Genomic DNA, 27,503 nt, shown 5'->3' with positions numbered 1-27,503 from the left:
TCGTATGGTAATATCAACTGTTCCAGATGACTCAATAACGGTATAATCAGCGCAATCAAATACATACCAAGTTGCTGAAAATATGATGCAATAGAATCATACTGATTACTGAGAAAGTAAAAACTCTACTATAACATGATTTACGGAGTAAATATTGCTGTAGGACATTTGACTTTATTGATTGTATGATTCCAGAGACGATGCAAGACGACGTAAACACACGGATAAAGAATTCAGATATACAATACCAAAGTTGGAATAAAGCTTAATCATTCTGGATAATGACTTAATCACTGAGAAGATGATTTAAAACAACAGCCATTCACAGAAACGAAAAAGTGACAAAATACGATTAAACGGCTAAAATCGGACAATGATAATCTTTTACAGCAGCTCAAGCCAAATCCATATGTGCAAACCGCGATACTCACGTATTCTTGTATTGTGATACTATAGTATTCCAATATGCAACCGTTCAAGGCGAATGAGCCGTAAATTCCTCCCCCGGTCAATTTTGTTTTATTTCGTGTTTAAAAAATAAACATCATAAACTTAAAAATGGTATATCATTTGACTTCAAACGATATCCAGAAGCGGGGTTATGGTTTGTTAAACTTTGCTCCTTCAACAAAACTATAGCTTTTTACGTTTTTACATGTGTCTCTTTTTCCACATTGCTGGCAATAAATATCAAACAGTCATAATTGGCGGTCATTTCAAATCATCCCCAAGTCAACGAGGTTTAAGAAAGTTCTCTCATTGTTAATTGTTGGTTATGCATACCTGTACAAAATACAATGCCTGGTAATCCACCACTTGAACAGGATTTAGCAAAAGCAAACAAAGACCAGAGCTATTAAAAGTTCTGTAGCCATCTAAGGTAGAAGCTTATTATCCACTTCAACAATAGGATTATTGATTAGTTTTTGACTATCAAAATGAGACATCGGACCAGCTTAGTTACCGATGAATACGACCTTCGTACACATTTTACACCGTAACTCAGAATACAATTTAGGGAATTTACGGCTCATTTGTGCTGCCGGGTCACATATGCAAAACTTACGATCTTTGATGATAACCTCCGATGTCGCTGGTGATTCTATTTGACCCGTCATCTCTGTAGCAGACCCACTTATGACGCTTATTGACAGTGTAAACATTTCATTGTATTCTAGCTCATTATCCGGATGAATTGCAATGGTTTTAGTCACTGCAGTTACATCATCAGTAAATGTGATCATTCCATCGCCCACTGGACTGTAGTCTTCTGGATCAGTTGCACGTGCATCACTGTAGGTAACCACTGTACAAAGAAATACACAATTTATTCAACTTAATAATTGATTTAAATTGCAGATATAAAATCGTTTGATATAAAACTTTTCTGATTGGATGAAGGGAACATTCGGGGTTTTGACAAAACCCAATCACATATGCCGTATTTTCCACTAGTCACCAGCTAGATCTCACACCATCTCACACAGCTCTTATGATGCTATGTACTCAACCGTGTAGTATATAGCCTATGTAGAGGCTAGACTCGCTGTGCTTGGAAAAATCTGTGTAATCGGGTGTATCGAGTTGGAAGCTGTGCGTAGATGCATTTATAAGAGAATCGTTTTGTAGCCAACCCTTTTCATATGTAATCTCATCTGCAACAAATTTTTACATAAACATTATGTAGCATTATGTAAAGGTTCCCAGTTGTACAAAAATCTCAAAAAGATTTTCGATTGTATGACGATGTAGTAGGCAGTAATTCTAATTATCATGATTGTTTTATACGGTACAGACACTGTCATGTACATAATTTATTGACGGGTATTAACTCCATTTTGATAATGCTAAACTTACTGATGGTGTCAGCTCGACTGATATAACCACCTCTGTGGAATGTCACGGTCAAAGTTGTTTCCTCAAAAGCGAGATATTGGGCTTCTTCAATCCAGAAAATGGCTAGAAAAAGGAAAGGTCAAATTTTAATTAATTGCTGGAAAGGGTTTCTGTCCATTTAAGTAACCAGACAAAGTGAAAGAAATCCAACTGGTTATTTTGGCCATTTAACATGCAGTTCTATGGGAGGACATAAAGTCATAATTGTGATTTTATGTCGAACTTTGCTCTGTTGACCTACAAAGACATCAAATTTGGCCGATTCCATTTAGGTGCAAGTTGGGACGCGTGTAAATATTATAAATATGCCAAAAAAAATCAGTTGTGAAAAAATTTAACCAGTTTCATAATATAAGATCGTATGCCCCTATTTTGAGCATGATTTCCGAATTCGGCGTCTTTGTGTGGCAAAAACATCTATAATAATATCGAGTGTTACGAATATTATTAGTACACTTGTTTAAAATGTTACTTACATGATAGATCGAGTATAAATATATCTGCTGTCATGAACGCAACATCCACACTTCCTGTCGTTGCAGTGGTTCCCATGACACTAATTGTAATCTGAAAGTACTCTATACCTTCCAGTATGGGATCAGTTGCAAGAGCTATGGATAGTTCTTCCACCACAGCACCTTCAGCGTAAGTGACAGAGGCAGCTGGTGCGGTGTAATCAAGTGCTGTGGCAGTAACAGGTGTTATTACAATGTCTGCAAACAAAGACACAATATCCCTTGTCAGGAAGTTCATCATATAATTACAGATTAAGGTTATACGAGGTATTGTTGGTCGAAGCAGACAAAAAAAAAGTCGATTTTCATTATCTGAATCAATATATTATTGAAAAATAACACTTTGATGTTTTGTAAAAGTTCATTCTACAAATCATATACTTTGAAAACCTGCTTAATTTATTGTTGTTAATGGGTTATATACGTTTTACAAAAGTGTTGTTGTTTCAGCCCTCTTTACAACATAACTCAAGAACCACAGGACCTACAAAAGTACATCTGTGATATTTGAATTCTTCTACACGCTCGCTATGAATTGAGCAATGCAATTTTTGCTAAAGCTCACTACCATTCGCAAGATGCTGTGAACTTCATTTTGTTGCTGCTTCGACCAACAATATATCGTATACCCTTAATAAGAATACTGCTCCAAGTTTTGAACAATACAATATTCATGCATAGTATGCGAATGTTGCCCTGTGTCACTGTGTCAACAAGTTGCTAATAGGAATTCAGCGAAATTTTGCTGTGTATCATAAACGTTACCCACTTCGAATTATTCCATTACTAGCTTTTTAAAAGACATGACTTTTAAAAAGACTTATTTCAGTGCAACTCTGGTAGGTATATGGTCAGACAGAAATGGTTGTTATATTTTATGCACTTGTTTGGTATATTTAATGCAAATAAATCAAATTAATCTGTGCTGATCGGTGTGACCGGAATTTTCTTTACTACCAAAATATTAAGATAATGCTGACATGAAAACATTATGATTCAGGAAGGAAAAAACAACATCTTCAGGCACGTGGGATGGCAGTGGCAGGAGTCATATTTTTCAGTTTTAGTTAACTTTAACACTGCAGTGTATTTCTTGATATTAATACATTGATCTTAAAAAATGAATAAGGTAAGTCAGTAATTGCATTATTATTTCAATAGGTCTTGTGGTTCTAGAGTAGCAATACGAACGTCTTTGGCGTGAGTAAAATCACGCACATTGAATGTGCGTTTGAGCGGAAATGATACCTCTTCATACACTCTTATATCAAAGCAGCCAATCAGAAAAGCTGTTAGAAAAGTACGAAACATGCATTGATTGTGTATATTGTGCACTCCGCGTACTACGCGCAGTGTTTCGCGCGAGTTCGCGTCGCGTAGGATTGATTTATTTTTCGGGCGGGTTGATGCATTTAGATTTGGTTCTGTTTTCCAACATTTTTAGTGATAATTTGTTATATAAAAAAGTAAAAATCACGTGTTTTTTTCTTCTCGTGTATGAAATAGATTAATAAACTTGTATTACTTATTGCACTCCCCCCTTCGGGGCTCGTGCATTAGACGCATCAACATCAGCACGCGTGCATTATTTTGTCTAATTTCTCTCGCAATAAGTAATACGCGTTCATTAACCTATAATTATAGTTAGCCTTCCTATCTCCTTTGCATAATTCATACCAGTCCTCTTGCATGCCAGCTTTATTTGTCTCATTATTTAAGTGCAAACACCGCCTGGGAATTGTGTCCATGTTGTGTCAATGGTGTACAAGCACCAACAAAATACGGTAAAAAATTGTACCAAAATGCCGTCAGGGTGCAATTTGTTTCATGTTGGGCAATAGCTATATTGAATATATGGTAGCATAACGGCGTATACGCGTAAGCTCTATCACAAAGCATCGGCCTTAGCACACTACATCAAAGATACGGTAAAGCCGAATTTTAATCCTCTTAATAATATCGTATGATATAATATATTAAATTATTGACCTATATATTGCTTACCGACTTCATCATTGTTACGTCCAATATGTCCTCCTCTATGAATAGCTACAGTTAAGGTAGCTCCTTCTTCATCGATATACATAGGATCGATCCAAAATATTGCTAGAAATAGACGTATAAAATGGTCCAATTACTGGGGCTAATCTTGGCTGATTTTGTATGATTTCAAAGATTTGCACAAGGATTGGTGACATACATAAATGCATACACCAACAGATACTTCTTGTACTCCTTTTATATCCCGCCCTAAACCTAATCGGGTGTAATGATACAAGCAAAATCGAGATTTGTTATTCTAGTATGCCAGCAGTTTATAACGAAGAGAGGTTTGTGACAAACATATTAATTCATGTTAAAATGCGTTGTTAACATTATATGGTTAACTCTCTCGGTATAGACGTTCCAAACTCACACGATAAATCAACAGCCGAAAAATCCAATTTGCTAGTATTAGCTGTAGTTCCCATAAACTTATGACTTGAAAGTATACGCTTGCGATGTTACGTAATAAATCGGATTAACTACCATAGCAATAAGTGAAAATAATTTTGAATATTCCGCGCTGCACTGCAAGAAAGTTGCACTCATCACCTGTGTATGTCTGCAATCAGAGATTGAATACAATGCCAGTCTTTTCAAAGATACTAATCTTACAGGTGCGAGTGATCAGCATATCAGCATGTCGATATGGTTCAATCAAAGTATTAATACTTTGGTTCAATGCAAAGGTACCGCTCGGTAGTTAATCCGATTATTACATATCTTCGTCAGCGTATTCCACATCATAGTACGGTTTTGATTCAACATCTTTTTATTTTCTGGAAAAGACTGTGTTAATGTAGCAACGATAACATTGCAAGATTGCCTTTACGTGTTGACCTGGGTTCAAGTATTAGACAATTACGAATCTATGCTTTCGTCGTTTAAAAGCAAAACTAAAAAAACGCCCAAAAAACAAATAAACACACAAACATGCAAAGAAACAGATATAATGATAACATCTAGAATACCACTTTTTTTGCTTTAGTCATTCAAAAACAAGAAAGAAAAAAACACATGAAAACAAAATTGATACTAACATGATAGGTCTATGATGAAAATGTTCGCAGTCATAAAAGCCGTATCTACTGTGCCGGTATTAGCTGTAGTTCCCATGACACTTATCATGACTTGAAAGTATTCCATATCTTCTACATTAGTATCAGTCGCCAATGTAATCATAAGTTCCTCTGATGCGGCACCTTGTGCAAATGTGATGGTTGTAGAAGGGTCGGTATAATCTGTTGTGGGTGTGAGAGTTGCTGTCTGGTCTGTGACCGTTACAACTGGGAAGACATAAAAAGAAAGCGGGCTCTTGCTGATGATATTTTTATAGGTTTTAAACTGTGCATTAATTGTTAAAAGTACAGTAAGAGAGTACGAACGCTACAAGTACGAGTACGTTAATATATTAATGAGCCTGTTTTAGGCTAACTCCAACATTGATTATTCACATTTGTCGAGCAAGAAGTTAGCAGCATGATTTCAACCTAACAAACGATAAAAAAAATATGACAATTGTGTCATATCACAAAATAATGTATCCATTTGTTAGTGAAATGAGACAATACGTATTACGCAGTGCTTATGCATTTGATAGCTCTTTATTCAGTATGCGGGATACATCAACATTGAGCTTCGCATGTATATCTTTGGCTTACTGTTTTGGGCAATTAAGATGCTTAGTATTTAACTTACCAACTTCATCGGTATTTCGTCCTAGGTAGCCTGCTCTGTGAACAGTTACCGCGAATGTGCTGCCTTCTTCACCGGTATACATAGGATCTATCCAAAATATTGCTAAAAAAGAAAAGAAATTAAAAACAAAATTACATCTGACACGGAACAATATTTTTAGCTTTCAAATATAATAGTTCTTGATTATTTAGGCATGGTTACTATGTTTACTAAAATTTAGTACATTATATCAACCTGGGATGTTCAAATATTAGAAGACGTGATAATCGAATACCAGACGAATCTTTGCTTTAGTCGTTTAAATGAAAAATAACACAAAAGAACAAAAACATAACAGGTACGAATATAACATCCAATTTAGCCATTCAAAACAAGAAAAACCATGAAAACAAATACTAACATGATAGATCTATGATGAAAACGTTCGCAGTCATAAAAGCCGTATCTACTGTGCCGGTATTAGCTGTAGTTCCCATGACACTTATCATGACTTGAAAGTATTCCATATCTTCTACATTAGTATCAGTCGCCAATGTAATCATAAGTTCCTCTGATGCGGCACCTTGTGCAAATGTGATGGTTGTAGAAGGGTCGGTATAATCTGTTGTGGGTGTGAGAGTTGCTGTCTGGTCTGTGACCGTTACAACTGGGAAGAAATAAAAAGAAAGCGGGCTCTTGCTGATGATATTTGTATAGGTTTTAAACTGCGCATTAATTGTTAAAAGTACAGTAAGAGAGTACGAACGCTACAAGTACGAGTACGTTAATATATTAATGAGCCTGTTTTAGGCTAACTCAACATTGATTATTCACATTTGTCGAGCAAGAAGTTAGCAGCATGATTTCAACCTAACAAACGATAAAAAAAATATGACAATTGTGTCATATCACAAAATAATGTATCCATTTGTTAGCGAAATGAGACAATACATATTACGCAGTGCTTATGCATTTGATAGCTCTTTATTCAGTATGCGGGAGACATCAACATTGAGCTTCGCATGTATATCTTTGGCTTACTGTTTTGGGCAATTAAGATGCTTAGTATTTAACTTACCAACTTCATCGGTATTTCGTCCTAGGTAGCCTGCTCTGTGAACAGTTACCGCGAATGTGCTGCCTTCTTCACCGGTATACATAGGATCTATCCAAAATATTGCTAAAAAAGAGAAAAGAAATTAAAAACAAAATTACATTTGACACGGAACAATATTTTTAACTTTCAAATATAATAGTTCTTGATTATTTAGGCGTGGTTACTATGTTTACTAAAATTAAGTACATTATATCAACCTGGGATGTTTAAATATTAGAAGACGTGATAATCGAATATACCAGACGAATCTTTGCTTTAGTCGTTTAAATGAAAAATAATACAAAAGAACAAAAGCATAACAAGTACGAATATAACATCCAATTTAGCCATTCAAAAACAAGAAAAAACCATGAAAACAAATACTAACATGATAGATCTATGATGAAAACGTTCGCAGTCATAAAAGCCGTATCTACTGTGCCGGTATTAGCTGTAGTTCCCATGACACTTATCATGACTTGAAAGTATTCCATATCTTCTACATTAGTATCAGTCGCCAATGTAATCATAAGTTCCTCTGATGCGGCACCTTGTGCAAATGTGATGGTTGTAGAAGGGTCGGTATAATCTGTTGTGGGTGTGAGAGTTGCTGTCTGGTCTGTGACCGTTACAACTGGGAAGAAATAAAAAGAAAGCGGGCTCTTGCTGATGATATTTTTATAGGTTTTAAACTGCATTAATTGTTAAAAGTACAGTAAGAGAGTACGAACGCTACAAGTACGAGTACGTTAATATATTAATGAGCCTGTTTTAGGCTAACTCCAACATTGATTATTCACATTTGTCGAGCAAGAAGTTAGCAGCATGATTTCAACCTAACAAACGATAAAAAAATATGACAATTGTGTCATATCACAAAATAATGCATCCATTTGTTAGTGAAATGAGACAATACATATTACGCAGTGCTTATGCATTTGATAGCTCTTTATTCAGTATGCGGGAGACATCAACATTGAGCTTCGCATGTATATCTTTGGCTTACTGTTTTGGGCAATTAAGTTACTTAGCATTTAACTTACCAACTTCATCGGTATTTCGTCCTAGGTAGCCTGCTCTGTGAACAGTTACCGCGAATGTGCTGCCTTCTTCACCGGTATACATAGGATCTATCCAAAATATTGCTAAAAAGAGAAAAGAAATTAAAAACAAAATTACATCTGACACGGAACAATATTTTTAACTTTCAAATATAATAGTTCTTGATTATTTAGGCGTGGTTACTATGTTTACTAAAATTAAGTACATTATATCAACCTGGGATGTTTAAATATTATCAGACGTGATAATCGAATATACCAGACGAATCTTTGCTTTAGTCGTTTAAATGAAAAATAATACAAAAGAACAAAAACATAACAGGTACGAATATAACATCCAATTTAGCCATTCAAAAACAAGAAAACCATGAAAACAAATACTAACATGATAGATCTATGATGAAAACGTTCGCAGTCATAAAAGCCGTATCTACTGTGCCGGTATTAGCTGTAGTTCCCATGACACTTATCATGACTTGAAAGTATTCCATATCTTCTACATTAGTATCAGTCGCCAATGTAATCATAAGTTCCTCTGATGCGGCACCTTGTGCAAATGTGATGGTTGTAGAAGGGTCGGTATAATCTGTTGTGGGTGTGAGAGTTGCTGTCTGGTCTGTGACCGTTACAACTGGGAAGAAATAAAAAGAAAGCGGGCTCTTGCTGATGATATTTTTATAGGTTTTAAACTGTGCATTAATTGTTAAAAGTACAGTAAGAGAGTACGAACGCTACAAGTACGAGTACGTTAATATATTAATGAGCCTGTTTTAGGCTAACTCCAACATTGATTATTCACATTTGTCGAGCAAGAAGTTAGCAGCATGATTTCAACCTAACAAACGATAAAAAAATATGACAATTGTGTCATATCACAAAATAATGTATCCATTTGTTAGTGAAATGAGACAATACATATTACGCAGTGCTTATGCATTTGATAGCTCTTTATTCAGTATGCGGGATACATCAACATTGAGCTTCGCATGTATATATTTGGCTTACTGTTTTGGGCAATTAAGTTGCTTAGCATTTAACTTACCAACTTCATCGGTATTTCGTCCTAGGTAGCCTGCTCTGTGAACAGTTACCGCGAATGTGCTGCCTTCTTCACCGGTATACATAGGATCTATCCAAAATATTGCTAAAAAAAGAGAAAAGAAATTAAAAACAAAATTACATTTGACACGGAACAATATTTTTAACTTTCAAATATAATAGTTCTTGATTATTTAGGCGTGGTTACTATGTTTACTAAAATTAAGTACATTATATCAACCTGGGATGTTTAAATATTATCAGACGTGATAATCGAATATACCAGACGAATCTTTGCTTTAGTCGTTTAAATGAAAAATAATACAAAAGAACAAAAACATAACAGGTACGAATATAACATCCAATTTAGCCATTAAAAAACAAGAAAAAAACCATGAAAACAAATACTAACATGATAGATCTATGATGAAAACGTTCGCAGTCATAAAAGCCGTATCTACTGTGCCGGTATTAGCTGTAGTTCCCATGACACTTATCATGACTTGAAAGTATTCCATATCTTCTACATTAGTATCAGTCGCCAATGTAATCATAAGTTCCTCTGATGCGGCACCTTGTGCAAATGTGATGGTTGTAGAAGGGTCGGTATAATCTGTTGTGGGTGTGAGAGTTGCTGTCTGGTCTGTGACCGTTACAACTGGGAAGAAATAAAAAGAAAGCGGGCTCTTGCTGATGATATTTTTATAGGTTTTAAACTGTGCATTAATTGTTAAAAGTACAGTAAGAGAGTACGAACGCTACAAGTACGAGTACGTTAATATATTAATGAGCCTGTTTTAGGCTAACTCCAACATTGATTATTCACATTTGTCGAGCAAGAAGTTAGCAGCATGATTTCAACCTAAAAAACGATAAAAAAATATGACAATTGTGTCATATCACAAAATAATGTATCCATTTGTTAGTGAAATGAGACAATACATATTACGCAGTGCTTATGCATTTGATAGCTCTTTATTCAGTATGCGGGATACATCAACATTGAGCTTCGCATGTATATATTTGGCTTACTGTTTTGGGCAATTAAGTTGCTTAGCATTTAACTTACCAACTTCATCGGTATTTCGTCCTAGGTAGCCTGCTCTGTGAACAGTTACCGCGAATGTGCTGCCTTCTTCACCGGTATACATAGGATCTATCCAAAATATTGCTAAAAAGAGAAAAGAAATTAAAACAAAATTACATCTGACACGGAACAATATTTTTAACTTTCAAATATAATAGTTCTTGATTATTTAGGCGTGGTTACTATGTTTACTAAAATTAAGTACATTATATCAACCTGGGATGTTTAAATATTAGAAGACGTGATAATCGAATATACCAGACGAATCTTTGCTTTAGTCGTTTAAATGAAAAATAATACAAAAGAACAAAAGCATAACAAGTACGAATATAACATCCAATTTAGCCATTCAAAAAAAAGAAAAAACCATGAAAACAAATACTAACATGATAGATCTATGATGAAAACGTTCGCAGTCATAAAAGCCGTATCTACTGTGCCGGTATTAGCTGTAGTTCCCATGACACTTATCATGACTTGAAAGTATTCCATATCTTCTACATTAGTATCAGTCGCCAATGTAATCATAAGTTCCTCTGATGCGGCACCTTGTGCAAATGTGATGGTTGTAGAAGGGTCGGTATAATCTGTTGTGGGTGTGAGAGTTGCTGTCTGGTCTGTGACCGTTACAACTGGGAAGAAATAAAAAGAAAGCGGGCTCTTGCTGATGATATTTTTATAGGTTTTAAACTGTGCATTAATTGTTAAAAGTACAGTAAGAGAGTACGAACGCTACAAGTACGAGTACGTTAATATATTAATGAGTCTGTTTTAGGCTAACTCCAACATTGATTATTCACATTTGTCGAGCAAGAAGTTAGCAGCATGATTTCAACCTAACAAACGATAAAAAAATATGACAATTGTGTCATATCACAAAATAATGTATCCATTTGTTAGTGAAATGAGACAATACATATTACGCAGTGCTTATGCATTTGATAGCTCTTTATTCAGTATGCGGGATACATCAACATTGAGCTTCGCATGTATATCTTTGGCTTACTGTTTTGGGCAATTAAGTTGCTTAGCATTTAACTTACCAACTTCATCGGTATTTCGTCCTAGGTAGCCTGCTCTGTGAACAGTTACCGCGAATGTGCTGCCTTCTTCACCGGTATACATAGGATCTATCCAAAATATTGCTAAAAAAGAGAAAAGAAATTAAAAACAAAATTACATCTGACACGGAACAATATTTTTAGCTTTCAAATATAATAGTTCTTGATTATTTAGGTGTGGTTACTATGTTTACTAAAATTAAGTACATTATATCAACCTGGGATGTTTAAATATTAGAAGACGTGATAATCGAATATACCAGACGAATCTTTGCTTTAGTCGTTTAAATGAAAAATAATACAAAAGAACAAAAGCATAACAAGTACGAATATAACATCCAATTTAGCCATTCAAAAACAGGAAAAACCCATGAAAACAAATACTAACATGATAGATCTATGATGAAAACGTTCGCAGTCATAAAAGCCGTATCTACTGTGCCGGTATTAGCTGTAGTTCCCATGACACTTATCATGACTTGAAAGTATTCCATATCTTCTACATTAGTATCAGTAGCCAATGTAATCATAAGTTCCTCTGATACGGCACCTTGTGCAAACGTGATGGTTGTAGAAGGGTCGGTATAATCTGCTGTGGGTGTGAGGGTTGCTGTTTGGTCTGTGACCGTTACAACTGCGAAGAAGAAAAAAAAGCGGGCTCTTGCTGACGATATTTTTATATAATAGGTTTTAAACTCTACATGAAAGTACAGAAAAAGAATACACTACATGTGCGTTGATGTATTGATGATGTTTTAGGTTAACTTCAACATTGAATATTCACATTTTTCGAGCAAGATGTTATCTGCATTATTTCTGCCAAATGTATGACATAAAAATATGATAATTTTATATTATTTCACAAAATAATGTATTCACTTTAAGTAAAATGAATCAAACCTACGATGTACCCGTGGTTTAGAACACTCCGTGTATGGTAGGCGGAGTGTAGTCATTTATTGAACATCAGTAAAGTGCTATTTCAACCTAAAACACAAGTATGCTACAAATTCGTGGTATTTCACAAAATATATCCACCTGTAAATAAAGTGAATGAAAGCTGCGATGTGATGTCATGCACTTAAGAGCACTTCATGCTTTAGGTGCTTTAGGTGGAGGACAATAATTAGATATTACCAATGTGCAGTATCAACCTATTACATGACAAAGATACGGCCATTTGTGTTATAACACACCATTAAAATGTTACACCAATCTCGGAAAATACGGGATATCTAATATATCCACTCGCAAGGGGAATGAGACAATGTTACACTGTGCTCTTGCATTTGGTAGTACCAGTGCCGCCGACAAGGGGGGGGGGGGTAACCGGGGGCGTTACCCCGGGGCCCGGGGTCCTAGGGGGCCCGTAAAAAATGAAGAAAAGATACTTTACTATGGGGCAGTAAAAGCAAAGAAACCGGACCTCAGGGGCCCGTAAAAGGTTAAGAAAAGATATCTTGCAATTAAGGCATATTTTCTTTGCTTTACTATACGGGCCAACAAAGGTCTCTTTTCTTGTTCATTAGGCCTAAGGTATCTCTTCTTTGCTTTTTACGGGCCCTCCGAGGTCTCTTTTTTTTCTTTTTATGGGTCCATTACGGTATCTTTTCTTTGCTATTAAGCTTTTTTACATACTCACTAAGGTCTCTTTTCTTTCCTTTACGGGCCTATGGTATATATCTTTTCTTTGCTTTTTACGGGCCCACTACGTCTCTTTTCTTTGCCTTTACGGGCCCGTTTACTGGTCCATTATAAGGTCTGTTTTCAACGGTTCATACTTGGATCATTTTAGCTTCAAATTAGCAAATTGTTTGCACTTCGCATTGAAGTTGTTAAGAGAAACTTAATTTGGGAGCAACATGCCGTTCAAATTGGAAATTTGTGCGCGCTTCGCGCGCATATGTCTCCTTCAATTTCATATTTGATTATTGGCAGCTAAACATGTTACTTTCGCTCCGCTGCAACATATGTTCAAGGATTTTACACCAACCTCCCTCCCACATGTTACAAAGAAATTTATGCCACTGTTACTCCCCCCCCCACACACACACATATACCTGAAGTCCTGCACCGTCATCACTGATCAAAGGGGCCCGTGCGTTGACATTGCCCCCGGGCCCGTAATGGCTCTCGGCGGCACTGGGTAGTACTTTATTCAGCATGCAGGAGACATCAACATTGAGCTCTGCATATAAATTATCTTGGCTTACCGCTTTGGCCAATTTAGTTGCTTAGTATTTTACTTACCAACTTCATCGGTATTTCGTCCTAGATAACCTGCTCTATGAACAGTTACCGCGAATGTACTACCTTCTTCACCAATGTACATGGGATCGATCCAAAATATTGCTAAAAAGCGAACAGAAATGTTAAACAAAATTACATCCGACACGGAACAATATTTTCAACTTTCAAACATCCATAGGAAAACATTTTGATTTAGCCATTCAAAAATAAGAAAAAATCACATGAAAACAAATCCTAAGACCTAACATGATAGATCTATGATCAGTGGACTTCGGGTATATATATAAATGCGCACGTGACATCTACAAGTCGCCATACCGTGTTCAACGATGTAAGGTACCCGGATGTGCACAAATTCCACACGCAAAAGTATAGGCGAAAATGACAGGTTACAAGGAAAATTGGTTTTGCAAAATAGTGGCATTGATTGCAAAGGGCAAAATAATTTGACCCGAAACATAAACTCTTTATTTGGATTTTTGGAAATTTATGACGGAAAAGCTAGATATAGCTGATTTAAGTTATATTTCATTATTTCCGTGCTAAATGGGCGTGGCAATTGGCCATATTGATGACGAAATGTGATTCTTACTGGCATTAATGTCAGAACTGGGTAGCTGCCGATGATGTTATTTGATAATGTTTGCACGTAGGGAACTTAGGGGGCTGGCATTTTCTTCGGAAGGAAGGGGTCATGGATTTATTTATTTGGGAGTCAAGATAAGTATCCACCCCCGTAGCGCCGCCAATGAACATAACTCTGACCCTAATTTTAACTCTAATTATAACGTAAATTGAGGAAACTATAACTTTAGCCCTTTTCGGTATAATGACCCTCTCAAACTAATAGGCTAGATGTCCCCGCCCGACCTCCTCAATTCTAATTTACTCATTCGCTCGCAAATGGACAAAAACAAATTCAAAATGTGTTTTTAAGCACCTTTTTGTGTCCCCATGCTAAATCGGTAATCTGTACACCCTTTGTCACCCTGTGACGTACAATTTAGAGTATAAACACGTAGATGACTGTACATGATCCAATCATCCCGGCTGGAAGATGTTGAGGAAGACTTGTATACTATACATTACGCTCATACGTTATATGACAATATGACGTACAATCACGTATGTGATGCATGGTTCGAGGTTTATTCAGCTAGTAAGTTAGATCTCGCCATACACATTATTGTCATGGTATATTGTAATTGTATACGTCAATTTTGTTCAGTTTGATTCAACCGGCTTATAAAGTTTTACTTTACACGGAAGGGGAAAGTTAGCAAAAAAATAATTAATTTATGAGTGTAAAGGGGGGAGGGGTGGTTTTGGGGGAAGGGGGGGGGGACAAATAATATTTATAAAATTATAAGTAAGGCGAGAAAGAGAGAAACCCTGTTCTATGGGCGAACGGACCTTTCAAGTAGGGTCGGTCGGTCGGTTGGTATTTTTTTTGAAAATTTTTAAATAACCCAAAAAATCACAAAAATCTGTAAATAAATTTCAATTTGAGAAAATACAAAAAAAAATTGTCCTGAAATTTCTGAAATTTGGGGTCGGCATTCATTTGTACAGGAAAAATTTGTTTCCCAATTTGTTCAAAATAGAACAGGGTTTTCGTTTTTCGTCGCATAAATAAATAAATAAATAAATAAATAAATAAATAAATAAATAAATAAATAAATAAATATAAATAAATAAATAAACATTAGTTATGTTTGTACATGGGGGGTGCTGTGCAATAATCAGGATCCTTTGATATCCATGATTTATCCTTGCAAATTTATAGCATCGAACCTCCAGCCAATGTTCCTTGCCAGTGCTAGCCACGAAACAAGGTCACAACTGTAGCCACTCCTTCAATGGTCGCCATTTCAGTGATTGACAGTGATGTAATGCAAATATGGCGCTGGCCATCTGGTCACGTGCGCATTTATAAAAGCGCATTTATATATACAACCGAAGTCTACTGATGATGAAAACAGGTTCAATTTTGGAAATAATGGTGCTTATTTAAGGATCTAGCAACAAGTTCACGTAAAAGATGGCAACCAAACTATTTTGAATTTTGTTAATTGGGGTATGCTGAATTCAAACATTTGGTCTGTCAAGCTATATTGGAACTCCGTGACCCGAAAAAAGAGCCCAACTATATTGGTTAATTGTGGTATGCTGGATTCAAACATTTGGTCTGTCAAGCTATATTGGAACCCCGTGACCCGGATAGCGGAAAAATAGACTAGATTTCCATGACACCCCCTCCTCCCCCCGTCTGTAACTTATGTAATATTACTTCCATTTTCAAGATATTGTAGCAAATATGTATTGCTGCTGTGTTCACTTACAGCTCCTATCCATGATGAATACTTTAGCAATATTTGCATTTGCTGATACGGATGTCACCATAGCCGTCGCACCTGACACATGGATCTGAAAATTGAAATGTTCCACATCCTCCACGTTGGTATCCTCATCAAGGCTTACTGTAGTCGTCATGGCTGAATCACCGATGGGAAAAGTTAAAGATGATCCTGTTGCGTCCGTATAATCAAAGCCCATTACTGCAGTACCATCAGTTGTTGTAATATCTAAAGCATTCGAAGAAATAGTGAATTAGAGTCACAAACTTTTGAATTAAATCAAATACTGGAACTTACATTTTTTGCTACGTTGCGCCTGAAGCTAACAGACTACATTAGGCAACTGACCCGCTGGGCTGGTCATATCGTATGACGTAACCGCTTTGTTCACATGTATTCCACCGGACTTTGCGCTGAAAGTTGAGGAGTGTTTGAACAGTGATGCCACCTTGAGCGAACGGACAAACCTTACTGTAGATCAAATCGTGGAACTCGTAAACATATGTTTGAATACCACCTACTTCTCATACTAAGGAAAATTTTATAAACAACAAGATGGAGCTGCGATGGGGTCAGCAGTTACCCCGATAGTCGTTAATCTTTGTGTGGGAAGTTTTGAACAGCAAGCCTTGCAATCATATCCGGGTGTTAAACCTAGACTCTGGCTACGTTTCGTCGATGATACCTTCGTGATTATTGAGCGCACCGAATTAGAAGGTTTCTTTCAACACATCAACAAGCTAGATGACAACATCAAATTTACCCAGGAATGGTGTAAAGACGACACGCTAGCATTCTCCTGTCTGATCAGTTTGAAGAACGATGGTTCGCTAACTTCTAAAGTTTACAGAAAACCCACGCACACTGATCATTTACAATTTAGCACAAACGAGGCCCAGAACTCCGCCGTGTACCTCCACCTTAAAGACACTGGTCATAATATTGACTCAGAGGACGCGGTGATTCTCGATAAGGAGGAACAATGGCATAGGAGAGCATCAAGGAAGCCATCTGGGAGAGAGTAGAGCAGCCGTCACTTAATAAGAAAGGGGAACTGAGACCCAACTTATCTCACGCATTGGACCGGGCCATCAAGACGATCCCTAGCTGTCTCAAAGTATCACATGACCAGCCCAACGGGTCAGTTGCCTGATGTCTGATGGTTTCAGACGCAACGTAGCAAGTTGCAAAAATGTAAGTTCCAGTATTTAATTTAATTCAAAACTTTGTATTAAAAACATAAACACCAATGGGCTGTTCCAGATGAAATCCATACACCCCTTATGAAAGACAACCCTCTATGGTAGACATGACCTTAATCTCATATACATGGGGTGTACATTCCATTAAGGAAACCCCATTTTACATTTACACCAACTGTGTGGGAGATTAACGTCATGTCTTCCATAGGGGGTGTATGGATTTCAACTGCAATAGTCTAATGTCTGACATCATGTATCACAAGATAATACTTAAAAACCCCAATTAGGCTAATGTACATAGGGTGAACAGCAGACAACCATGGCCAACTACTTCACCAACGCTGGCATCTTCAGAAAATACAGTAAGAAAACATCTGAAAACTTATGAAAAATAATCATCACCAGTGTGAGGCCACAAAATGTTGTCTTTTGAAGTTAAGCAAGAGTTTAACTTTTTCTTATTAAATGTTTAACAGAAATGTGTTCAATAGGTTCAATACCACTCATTGCCTTTCAACAGTTTTCAAATGGGAAGATGGTTAATTTCGGGCGGAATTTTCTCACATCCAGAACAATTGAACGCCAATAATACCACATGAAACTAGATGATTTAGATGCCAAATGATCAAAAACTCCATGTAGATTGACCTGAGACATTTCTTGTTTTAACGCACTGAACCGTAAATACCTTAAACTGGCAGTGCGCCCTCGAAGCTGAAAGTCAATTAGGTACAATTATATCGGGCGAATATTTACTTAAAACCGATGCCGTGTGGATGAAATAATGAGAGAATTATACCATTTCGAAGCATCAAAGCCCAAAATGTATTTATTTGCTATATAACTTTCAGTGATTTTACAGCAACCTTTTCAGATGGTCCACAAGCAAATAAAAGGTTCCTCGTCGTATTTTCGCGCATCGTCCAGACCTATTAGTGCTATATAACCAATAACAAATGAAATTACTTGGCAAACACGAGTATAAAAGGTCCTAATTATAATGTTAGTAAGACTTGTGGACCCACACCACTAATGATTTAATTTTGTCCATCCCTACCTAAACAATTATTCTGTGTTTTATGTGAGAAAACATTTATCAAAACTCAGTCAAAAACATGTTGTCGTGTGTTTTATCACAGAAGTAGTATTATTTCCCAATATTGTATGTTGCGTGAAACTACTAGTTACTAAATGCTGAATATTATTTAGCCAAAATTGTTTTATGTATGTTGTATCTATATATACATGTATATATATATAAATAAATCCAAGTAAGGTAAATCATCCACAGTAAAGTGCTCAACCAAGAAGGGAGCTGGAATACATTTAAAATAGACTTGGTGATTTATTAAAGCATTATTTACAATATTGTTTCATGCAAGCCAGCCGAAGCCGACCTACACTCGTCAGAATATGCTTATCACTGGAAACTGATTTCTATTTCTAGCGCGGAATGCTCACGCCGCGAAGTGGCGACGGCGAGCGCGAAGCGCGATCACCGAGCGTAAAACGCGCGGAGCTAGTGCTAGATCTTTAGACAGTTTAATTGGCATACATTTACGGTCAAAAATGGTTACATAACATAATATAAGCAGTTCAAGTTCATGAAGACAGTCAATACTTGATATATTGATCAGTTGTAGTTGATCAAGAGATGCTTCTTCCTGTGTCTACAAGTGTTTATTAGCTCATTCCTTTTGTTCAGTGAGGAGAGATGAGGCTTAAATATGATGAAGTATTTTTCCTCTAGACAAAGTCTGCATAGTTTGTTGGTAGTTGAATAGGCCTTATATATATATATAGTGTTAAGAGGAATGACGAACTGACGAGAGCCCGTACTTCTTGGCTGACGAAAATTCAACTAGGAAAAGTGACTTGGTAAAGAGGATGATGTAGGCAACAGGTCGGGGCATAGGGCATTGGAACTAAAATATAACGAAGTCTTTATCATGCGTCAACTGCCTCGCGGAGAGCGGACGTTATTTCATTTTTGTTTTTAGGCTTGTGGAGATTTTGAACCCGGGACCACTAGCAGCAAATACTACGCTCCTTTGTTTCACAAGCTAAAAGAGGTACTCATGCAACTTGCACACACCAGCACTCTATACAGATATAACTTCGGTTAGTTACTCCTACAATTTCAATAGATTTAAATACTGCAGATCATTTCAATTCACAATTCTCACACTATACTTTGATCACTGTTCATGCGTTTAATTTCACGAGCACTTTCAACGTGTGCAATTAACTTTTATATTAATAATATTGTTAATGATGCTAATGTTAATTTTTTTCATTCAACAATTTTAAGACAGTAAAACGAACGAGCGCTACAATAAGGCTATAAGTGTAAGCAATTTTAACTATTTGCTTTTAAATTACGAAACGAATCTGTGTGCTGTCTACTTCCAAAAAACCCTTAATGATATAAATACTCGGCTGTGCCAGATCAACAATACCTCTGCACACTTTCCAGATTTTATCACACCACTGTGCCCCAAATATCATCAAATCAGCCAATCACTTTACTCACCAACAACATCAGCCCTTCCATGGTAACCTTCTCTGTTAACTACAACTGAGGCCGATTGACCTTCTTCATCTATAAAGACTGAACTGATCCAGAACATGCCTGTAAAATAGTATGTTCAAATTAATTTTATATTCATGAACACGGTGATTGCACATGACATGCTTTACCAATTGGCGCTAAATTATGCTATAACACGAACAACGTTACTCTTCATTACTCTTCATGTAGGGCTTTCTATAGAATAATTTATTAGTTACAAAATATTGTACTTACTACTCCTATCGATGATGAATATTTTAGCCATATCTGCACATGCGGATACAGATGCCGTCGTAACCGTCGTGGAATCTGTTACAGTAATTGTAAACATCAGATATTCCAAATCTTCTAAGTCGGTGTCGGCTAGAAGAGCTACTGTTGTACATGCGGCAGGATCACCTGTAGTAAATGTTAGCGTGCTAGATACAGCAGTATAATCCGTGTCAGCCGTCGTTGCAGTGCCGTCACTTGTAGCAATATCTAAAATATATGAAAGGGAACTTTTTCCGTCAGAGCATACTATTCCTCAAATATTGTATTAATGTCTCAATATCATGATGTCGTTAACCGCGGTTTACTAGACTAGAAAACAGCTGTCATATGGGCAGCGTAGGTAATTTTAATAAAATGAAGATTTAACTTTTAAATAACATTCAGAACACTTCCTAACAGCCAAACACTTTACTCACCAACAACATCAGCCCTTCCATGGTAACCTTCTCTGTTAACTACAACTGAGGCCGATTGACCTTCTTCATCTATAAAGACTGAACTGATCCAGAACATGCCTGTAAAAAATAGTATATTCAAATCGATTTTATATTCATGAACACGGTGATTGCACATGACATGCTTTACCAATTGGCGCTAGATTATGCTATAACTTCGAACAACGTTACTCTTCATTACTCTTCATGTAGGGCTTTCTATAGAATAATTTATTAGTTACAAAATAAATTGTACTTACTACTCCTATCGATGATGAATATTTTAGCCGTATTGGCATTTGCAGATACAGATGCCGTCATAACCGTTGTGGAATCTGTTACAGCAATTGTAAACGTCAGATATTCCATATCTTCTAAGTCGGTGTCGGCTAAAAGAGCTACCGTTGTAGATGCGGCGGGATCATCTGCAGTAAATGTTAGCGTGCTAGATACAGCGGTGTAATCCATGTCAGCCGTCGTTGCAGTGCCGTCACTTGTAGCAATATCTAAAATATATGAAGGGGAACTTTTTCCGTCAGAGCATACTATTCCTCAACTATTGTATTAATGTCTCAATATCATGATGTCGTTAACCGCGGTTAACTAGAATAGAAAACAGCTGTCATATGGGCAGCGTAGGTAATTTTAATAAAATGAAGATTTAACTTTTAAATAAGATGCAGAACACTTCCTAACAGCCAACCACTTTACTCACCAACAACATCAGCCCTTCCATGGTAACCTTCTCTGTTAACTACAACTGAGGCCGATTGACCTTCTTCATCTATAAAGACTGAACTGATCCAGAACATGCCTGTAAAAAATAGTATATTCAAATCGATTTTATATTCATGAACACGGTGATTGCACATGACATGCTTTACCAATTGGCGCTAGATTATGCTATAACTTCGAACAACGTTACTCTTCATTACTCTTCATGTAGGGCTTTCTATAGAATAATTTATTAGTTACAAAATAAATTGTACTTACTACTCCTATCGATGATGAATATTTTAGCCGTATTGGCATTTGCAGATACAGATGCCGTCATAACCGTTGTGGAATCTGTTACAGCAATTGTAAACGTCAGATATTCCATATCTTCTAAGTCGGTGTCGGCTAAAAGAGCTACCGTTGTAGATGCGGCGGGATCATCTGTAGTAAATGTTAGCGTGCTAGATACAGCGGTGTAATCCGTGTCAGCCGTCGTTGCAGTGCCGTCACTTGTAGCAATATCTAAAATATATGAAGGGGAACTTTTTCCGTCAGAGCATACTATTCCTCAACTATTGTATTAATGTCTCAATATCATGATGTCGTTAACCGCGGTTTACTAGAATAGAAAACAGCTGTCATATGGGCAGCGTAGGTAATTTTAATAAAATGAAGATTTAACTTTTAAATAAGATGCAGAACACTTCCTAACAGCCAACCACTTTACTCACCAACAACATCAGCCCTTCCATGGTAACCTTCTCTGTTAACTACAACTGAGGCCGATTGACCTTCTTCATCTATAAAGACTGAACTGATCCAGAACATGCCTGTAAAAAATAGTATATTCAAATCGATTTTATATTCATGAACACGGTGATTGCACATGACATGCTTTACCAATTGGCGCTAGATTATGCTATAACTTCGAACAACGTTACTCTTCATTACTCTTCATGTAGGGCTTTCTATAGAATAATTTATTAGTTACAAAATAAATTGTACTTACTACTCCTATCGATGATGAATATTTTAGCCGTATTGGCATGTGCAGATACAGATGCCGTCATAACCGTTGTGGAATCTGTTACAGCAATTGTAAACGTCAGATATTCCATATCTTCTAAGTCGGTGTCGGCTAAAAGAGCTACCGTTGTAGATGCGGCGGGATCATCTGCAGTAAATGTTAGCGTGCTAGATACAGCGGTGTAATCCGTGTCAGCCGTCGTTGCAGTGCCGTCACTTGTAGCAATATCTAAAATATATGAAGGGGAACTTTTTCCGTCAGAGCATACTATTCCTCAACTATTGTATTAATGTCTCAGTATCATGATGTCGTTAACCGCGGTTTACTAGAATAGAAAACAGCTGTCATATGGGCAGCGTAGGTAATTTTAATAAAATGAAGATTTAACTTTAAATAACATGCAGAACACTTCCTAACAGCCAACCACTTTACTCACCAACAACATCAGCCCTTCCATGGTAACCTTCTCTGTTAACTACAACTGAGGCCGATTGACCTTCTTCATCTATAAAGACTGAACTGATCCAGAACATGCCTGTAAAAAATAGTATATTCAAATCGATTTTATATTCATGAACACGGTGATTGCACGTGATATGCTTTACCAATTGGCGCTAAATTATGCTATAACACGAACAACGTTACTCTTCATTACTCTTCATGTAGGGCTTTCTATAGAATAATTTATTAGTTACGGTCGTGTGTCCTGAACTCGCCACCCTTAGCGTTACATGACAAATATTATGAATTTTTACACCAACCGGGTTTCTAATTAGATTATCTCGACAATCATCAACCCTAAACTAGCAAAAGTATACATTTTTGGAAAGCTGAAGGCATAAGCAATTCAAATATATACATTTCAACTCATTATACAGGGTGACTTGCAAGTTATACAGGGTGGAATAAAAAAGATTTTGATAAAAAATGGGTCACTCAATGCATTGCTTATTACCAACTTAAAGTAATAAACTGGAAGTAAACAACATTCATTTGGTTAGAGGATATGGAGAGCCAACTGACTTTGGAAGAAACCGAAATCACAGCTGTTTGGTAATCTCGGAATATAGGGTGTCCCAAAGTATGTTAGATTTTTTTACAATTCAACATATTTTGAACCTAAACATTTTCCCCTAACCCATACAGAAAAAAATATGTCCATATTTAGATTCCTCGTCAAATTTCCCTTCAGAAAATCTATACTTTGACTATGATAGGATAAGTAATTAAAATTTTACAGTAACTTTTAGATTTTGAAGACATCTGCATTACTTACTACAGTGTTTAATATGACAACGGGTAGTTTTGTATGGAAAAGTTTGTATTTTCTAGACTAAACCAATCATAAATGATTCAAAACAATTAGTAGAATTGTTTAGCTGTAAGGCCATGAGTCTTTTAGATGCTAAATAGAGTCCAAATCCAATTGACAGCCTTTACAGAAGCAGATTACGCACTAAAATACCAATCCCATAGAGTTTGTGTGTACCACATCCCCCACCACCACATCCCCCCCCACCGCCACCCTGCCCATTCTGAATTCTATGAAGCACAGTGTTAGTATTAAAGAAGTTCAAGTATTTCTTTTTACAGGGTTGAAAGTGCATTTTATTTAGCAATAAATGATACCACAAGCATGACAATAACTTCTTGCTTGACAGAGATATCATCATTTGTTTTGAGTCGACTTTGGCAAAATGTAACGTCGCCACCTTTTTTTGGTGGCGAGCTCAAGACACACGACCTTACAAAATATTGTACTTACTACTCCTATCGATGATGAATATTTTAGCCATATCTGCACATGCGGATACAGATGCTGTCGTAACCGTCGTGGAATCTGTTACAGTAATTGTAAACATCAGATATTCCAAATCTTCTAAGTCGGTGTCGGCTAGAAGAGCTACTGTTGTACATGCGGCAGGATCACCTGCAGTAAATGTTAGCGTGCTAGATACAGCAGTATAATCCGTGTCAGCCGTCGTTGCAGTGCCGTCACTTGTAGCAATATCTAAAATATATGAAAGGGAACTTTTTCCGTCAGAGCATACTATTCCTCAAATATTGTATTAATGTCTCAATATCATGTCGTTAACCGCGGTTTACTAGACTAGAAAACAGCTGTCATATGGGCAGCGTAGGTAATTTTAATAAAATGAAGATTTAACTTTTAAATAACATGCAGAACACTTCCTAACAGCCAAACACTTTACTCACCAACAACATCAGCCCTTCCATGGTAACCTTCTCTGTTAACTACAACTGAGGCCGATTGACCTTCTTCATCTATAAAGACTGAACTGATCCAGAACATGCCTGTAAAAAATAGTATATTCAAATCGATTTTATATTCATGAACACGGTGATTGCACATGACATGCTTTACCAATTGGCGCTAGATTATGCTATAACTTCGAACAACGTTATTCTTCATTACTCTTCATGTAGGGCTTTCTATAGAATAATTTATTAGTTACAAAATAAATTGTACTTACTACTCCTATCGATGATGAATATTTTAGCCGTATTGGCATTTGCAGATACAGATGCCGTCGTAACCGTTGTGGAATCTGTTACAGCAATTGTAAACGTCAGATATTCCATATCTTCTAAGTCGGTGTCGGCTAAAAGAGCTACCGTTGTAGATGCGGCGGGATCATCTGCAGTAAATGTTAGCGTGCTAGATACAGCGGTGTAATCCGTGTCAGCCGTCGTTGCAGTGCCGTCACTTGTAGCAATATCTAAAATATATGAAGGGGAACTTTTTCCGTCAGAGCATACTATTCCTCAACTATTGTATTAATGTCTCAATATCATGATGTCGTTAACCGCGGTTAACTAGAATAGAAAACAGCTGTCATATGGGCAGCGTAGGTAATTTTAATAAAAACACTTCCTAACAGCCAACCACTTTACTCACCAACAACATCAGCCCTTCCATGGTAACCTTCTCTGTTAACTACAACTGAGGCCGATTGACCTTCTTCATCTATAAAGACTGAACTGATCCAGAACATGCCTGTAAAAAATAGTATATTCAAATCGATTTTATATTCATGAACACGGTTATTGCACATGACATGCTTTACCAATTGGCGCTAGATTATGCTATAACTTCGAACAACGTTACTCTTCATGTAGGGCTTTATATAGAATAATTTATTAGTTACAAAATAAATTGTACTTACTACTCCTATCGATGATGAATATTTTAGCCGTATTGGCATTTGCAGATACAGATGCCGTCATAACCGTTGTGGAATCTGTTACAGCAATTGTAAACGTCAGATATTCCATATCTTCTAAGTCGGTGTCGGCTAAAAGAGCTACCGTTGTAGATGCGGCGGGATCATCTGCGGTAAATGTTAGCGTGCTAGATACAGCGGTGTAATCCGTGTCAGCCGTCGTTGCAGTGCCGTCACTTGTAGCAATATCTAAAATATATGAAGGGGAACTTTTTCCGTCAGAGCATACTATTCCTCAACTATTGTATTAATGTCTCAATATCATGATGTCGTTAACCGCGGTTTACTAGACTAGAAAACAGCTGTCATATGGGCAGCGTAGGTAATTTTAATAAAATGAAGATTTAACTTTTAAATAAGATGCAGAACACTTCCTAACAGCCAACCACTTTACTCACCAACAACATCAGCCCTTCCATGGTAACCTTCTCTGTTAACTACAACTGAGGCCGATTGACCTTCTTCATCTATAAAGACTGAACTGATCCAGAACATGCCTGTAAAAAATAGTATATTCAAATCGATTTTATATTCATGAACACGGTGATTGCACATGACATGCTTTACCAATTGGCGCTAGATTATGCTATAACTTCGAACAACGTTACTCTTCATTACTCTTCATGTAGGGCTTTCTATAGAATAATTTATTAGTTACAAAATAAATTGTACTTACTACTCCTATCGATGATGAATATTTTAGCCGTATTGGCATTTGCAGATACAGATGCCGTCATAACCGTTGTGGAATCTGTTACAGCAATTGAAAACGTCAGATATTCCATATCTTCTAAGTCGGTGTCGGCTAGAAGAGCTACTGTTGTAGATGCGGCGGGATCATCTGCAGTAAATGTTAGCGAGCTAGATACAGCGGTGTAATCCGTGTCAGCCGTCGTTGCAGTGCCGTCACTTGTAGCAATATCTAAAATATATGAAGGGGAACTTTTTCCGTCAGAGCATACTATTCCTCAACTATTGTATTAATGTCTCAATATCATGATGTCGTTAACCGCGGTTTACTAGAATAGAAAACAGCTGTCATATGGGCAGCGTAGGTAATTTTAATAAAATGAAGATTTAACTTTTAAATAAGATGCAGAACACTTCCTAACAGCCAACCACTTTACTCACCAACAACATCAGCCCTTCCATGGTAACCTTCTCTGTTAACTACAACTGAGGCCGATTGACCTTCTTCATCTATAAAGACTGAACTGATCCAGAACATGCCTGTAAAAAATAGTATATTCAAATCGATTTTATATTCATGAACACGGTGATTGCACATGACATGCTTTACCAATTGGCGCTAGATTATGCTATAACTTCGAACAACGTTACTCTTCATTACTCTTCATGTAGGGCTTTCTATAGAATAATTTATTAGTTACAAAATAAATTGTACTTACTACTCCTATCGATGATGAATATTTTAGCCGTATTGGCATTTGCAGATACAGATGCCGTCATAACCGTTGTGGAATCTGTTACAGCAATTGAAAACGTCAGATATTCCATATCTTCTAAGTCGGTGTCGGCTAGAAGAGCTACTGTTGTAGATGCGGCGGGATCATCTGCAGTAAATGTTAGCGAGCTAGATACAGCGGTGTAATCCGTGTCAGCCGTCGTTGCAGTGCCGTCACTTGTAGCAATATCTAAAATATATGAAGGGGAACTTTTTCCGTCAGAGCATACTATTCCTCAACTATTGTATTAATGTCTCAATATCATGATGTCGTTAACCGCGGTTTACTAGAATAGAAAACAGCTGTCATATGGGCAGCGTAGGTAATTTTAATAAAATGAAGATTTAACTTTTAAATAAGATGCAGAACACTTCCTAACAGCCAACCACTTTACTCACCAACAATATCAGCCCTTCCATGGTAACCTTCTCTGTTAACTACAACTGAGGCCGATTGACCTTCTTCATCTATAAAGACTGAACTGAT

The 27,503-nt window shown here is 36.8% G+C and overlaps 2 protein-coding genes across 2 annotated transcripts; one reads left to right on the top strand and one right to left on the bottom strand.

The window, feature by feature from the left end:
- Positions 1-174: 174 nt before the first annotated feature.
- LOC140158388 (uncharacterized) lies at positions 175-16,280 on the bottom strand. Its single transcript, XM_072181484.1, has 20 exons — positions 16,067-16,280; positions 13,725-13,826; positions 11,863-12,108; positions 11,457-11,558; positions 10,800-11,045; positions 10,396-10,497; positions 9,739-9,984; positions 9,331-9,432; positions 8,674-8,919; positions 8,271-8,372; positions 7,616-7,861; positions 7,210-7,311; positions 6,553-6,798; positions 6,153-6,254; positions 5,495-5,740; positions 4,416-4,517; positions 2,373-2,609; positions 1,858-1,959; positions 1,067-1,306; positions 175-293 (listed from the first exon to the last, which is right to left on the bottom strand). The coding sequence occupies exons 1-20, from the start codon at positions 16,278-16,280 to the stop codon at positions 175-177; spliced, it is 3,450 nt and encodes a 1,149-aa protein (XP_072037585.1).
- Positions 16,281-16,647: 367 nt separating this feature from the next.
- On the top strand, positions 16,648-17,106 carry LOC140158378 (uncharacterized). The gene has a single exon (XM_072181474.1). The coding sequence runs from the start codon at positions 16,648-16,650 to the stop codon at positions 17,104-17,106; it is 459 nt and encodes a 152-aa protein (XP_072037575.1).
- The last annotated feature ends 10,397 nt before the right edge of the window (positions 17,107-27,503 follow it).

Source organism: Amphiura filiformis, chromosome 1, assembly GCF_039555335.1.
Source record: "Amphiura filiformis chromosome 1, Afil_fr2py, whole genome shotgun sequence".
Lineage (NCBI taxonomy): Eukaryota > Metazoa > Echinodermata > Ophiuroidea > Amphilepidida > Amphiuridae > Amphiura > Amphiura filiformis.
This window is presented reverse-complemented; position numbering and strand designations above follow the sequence as displayed.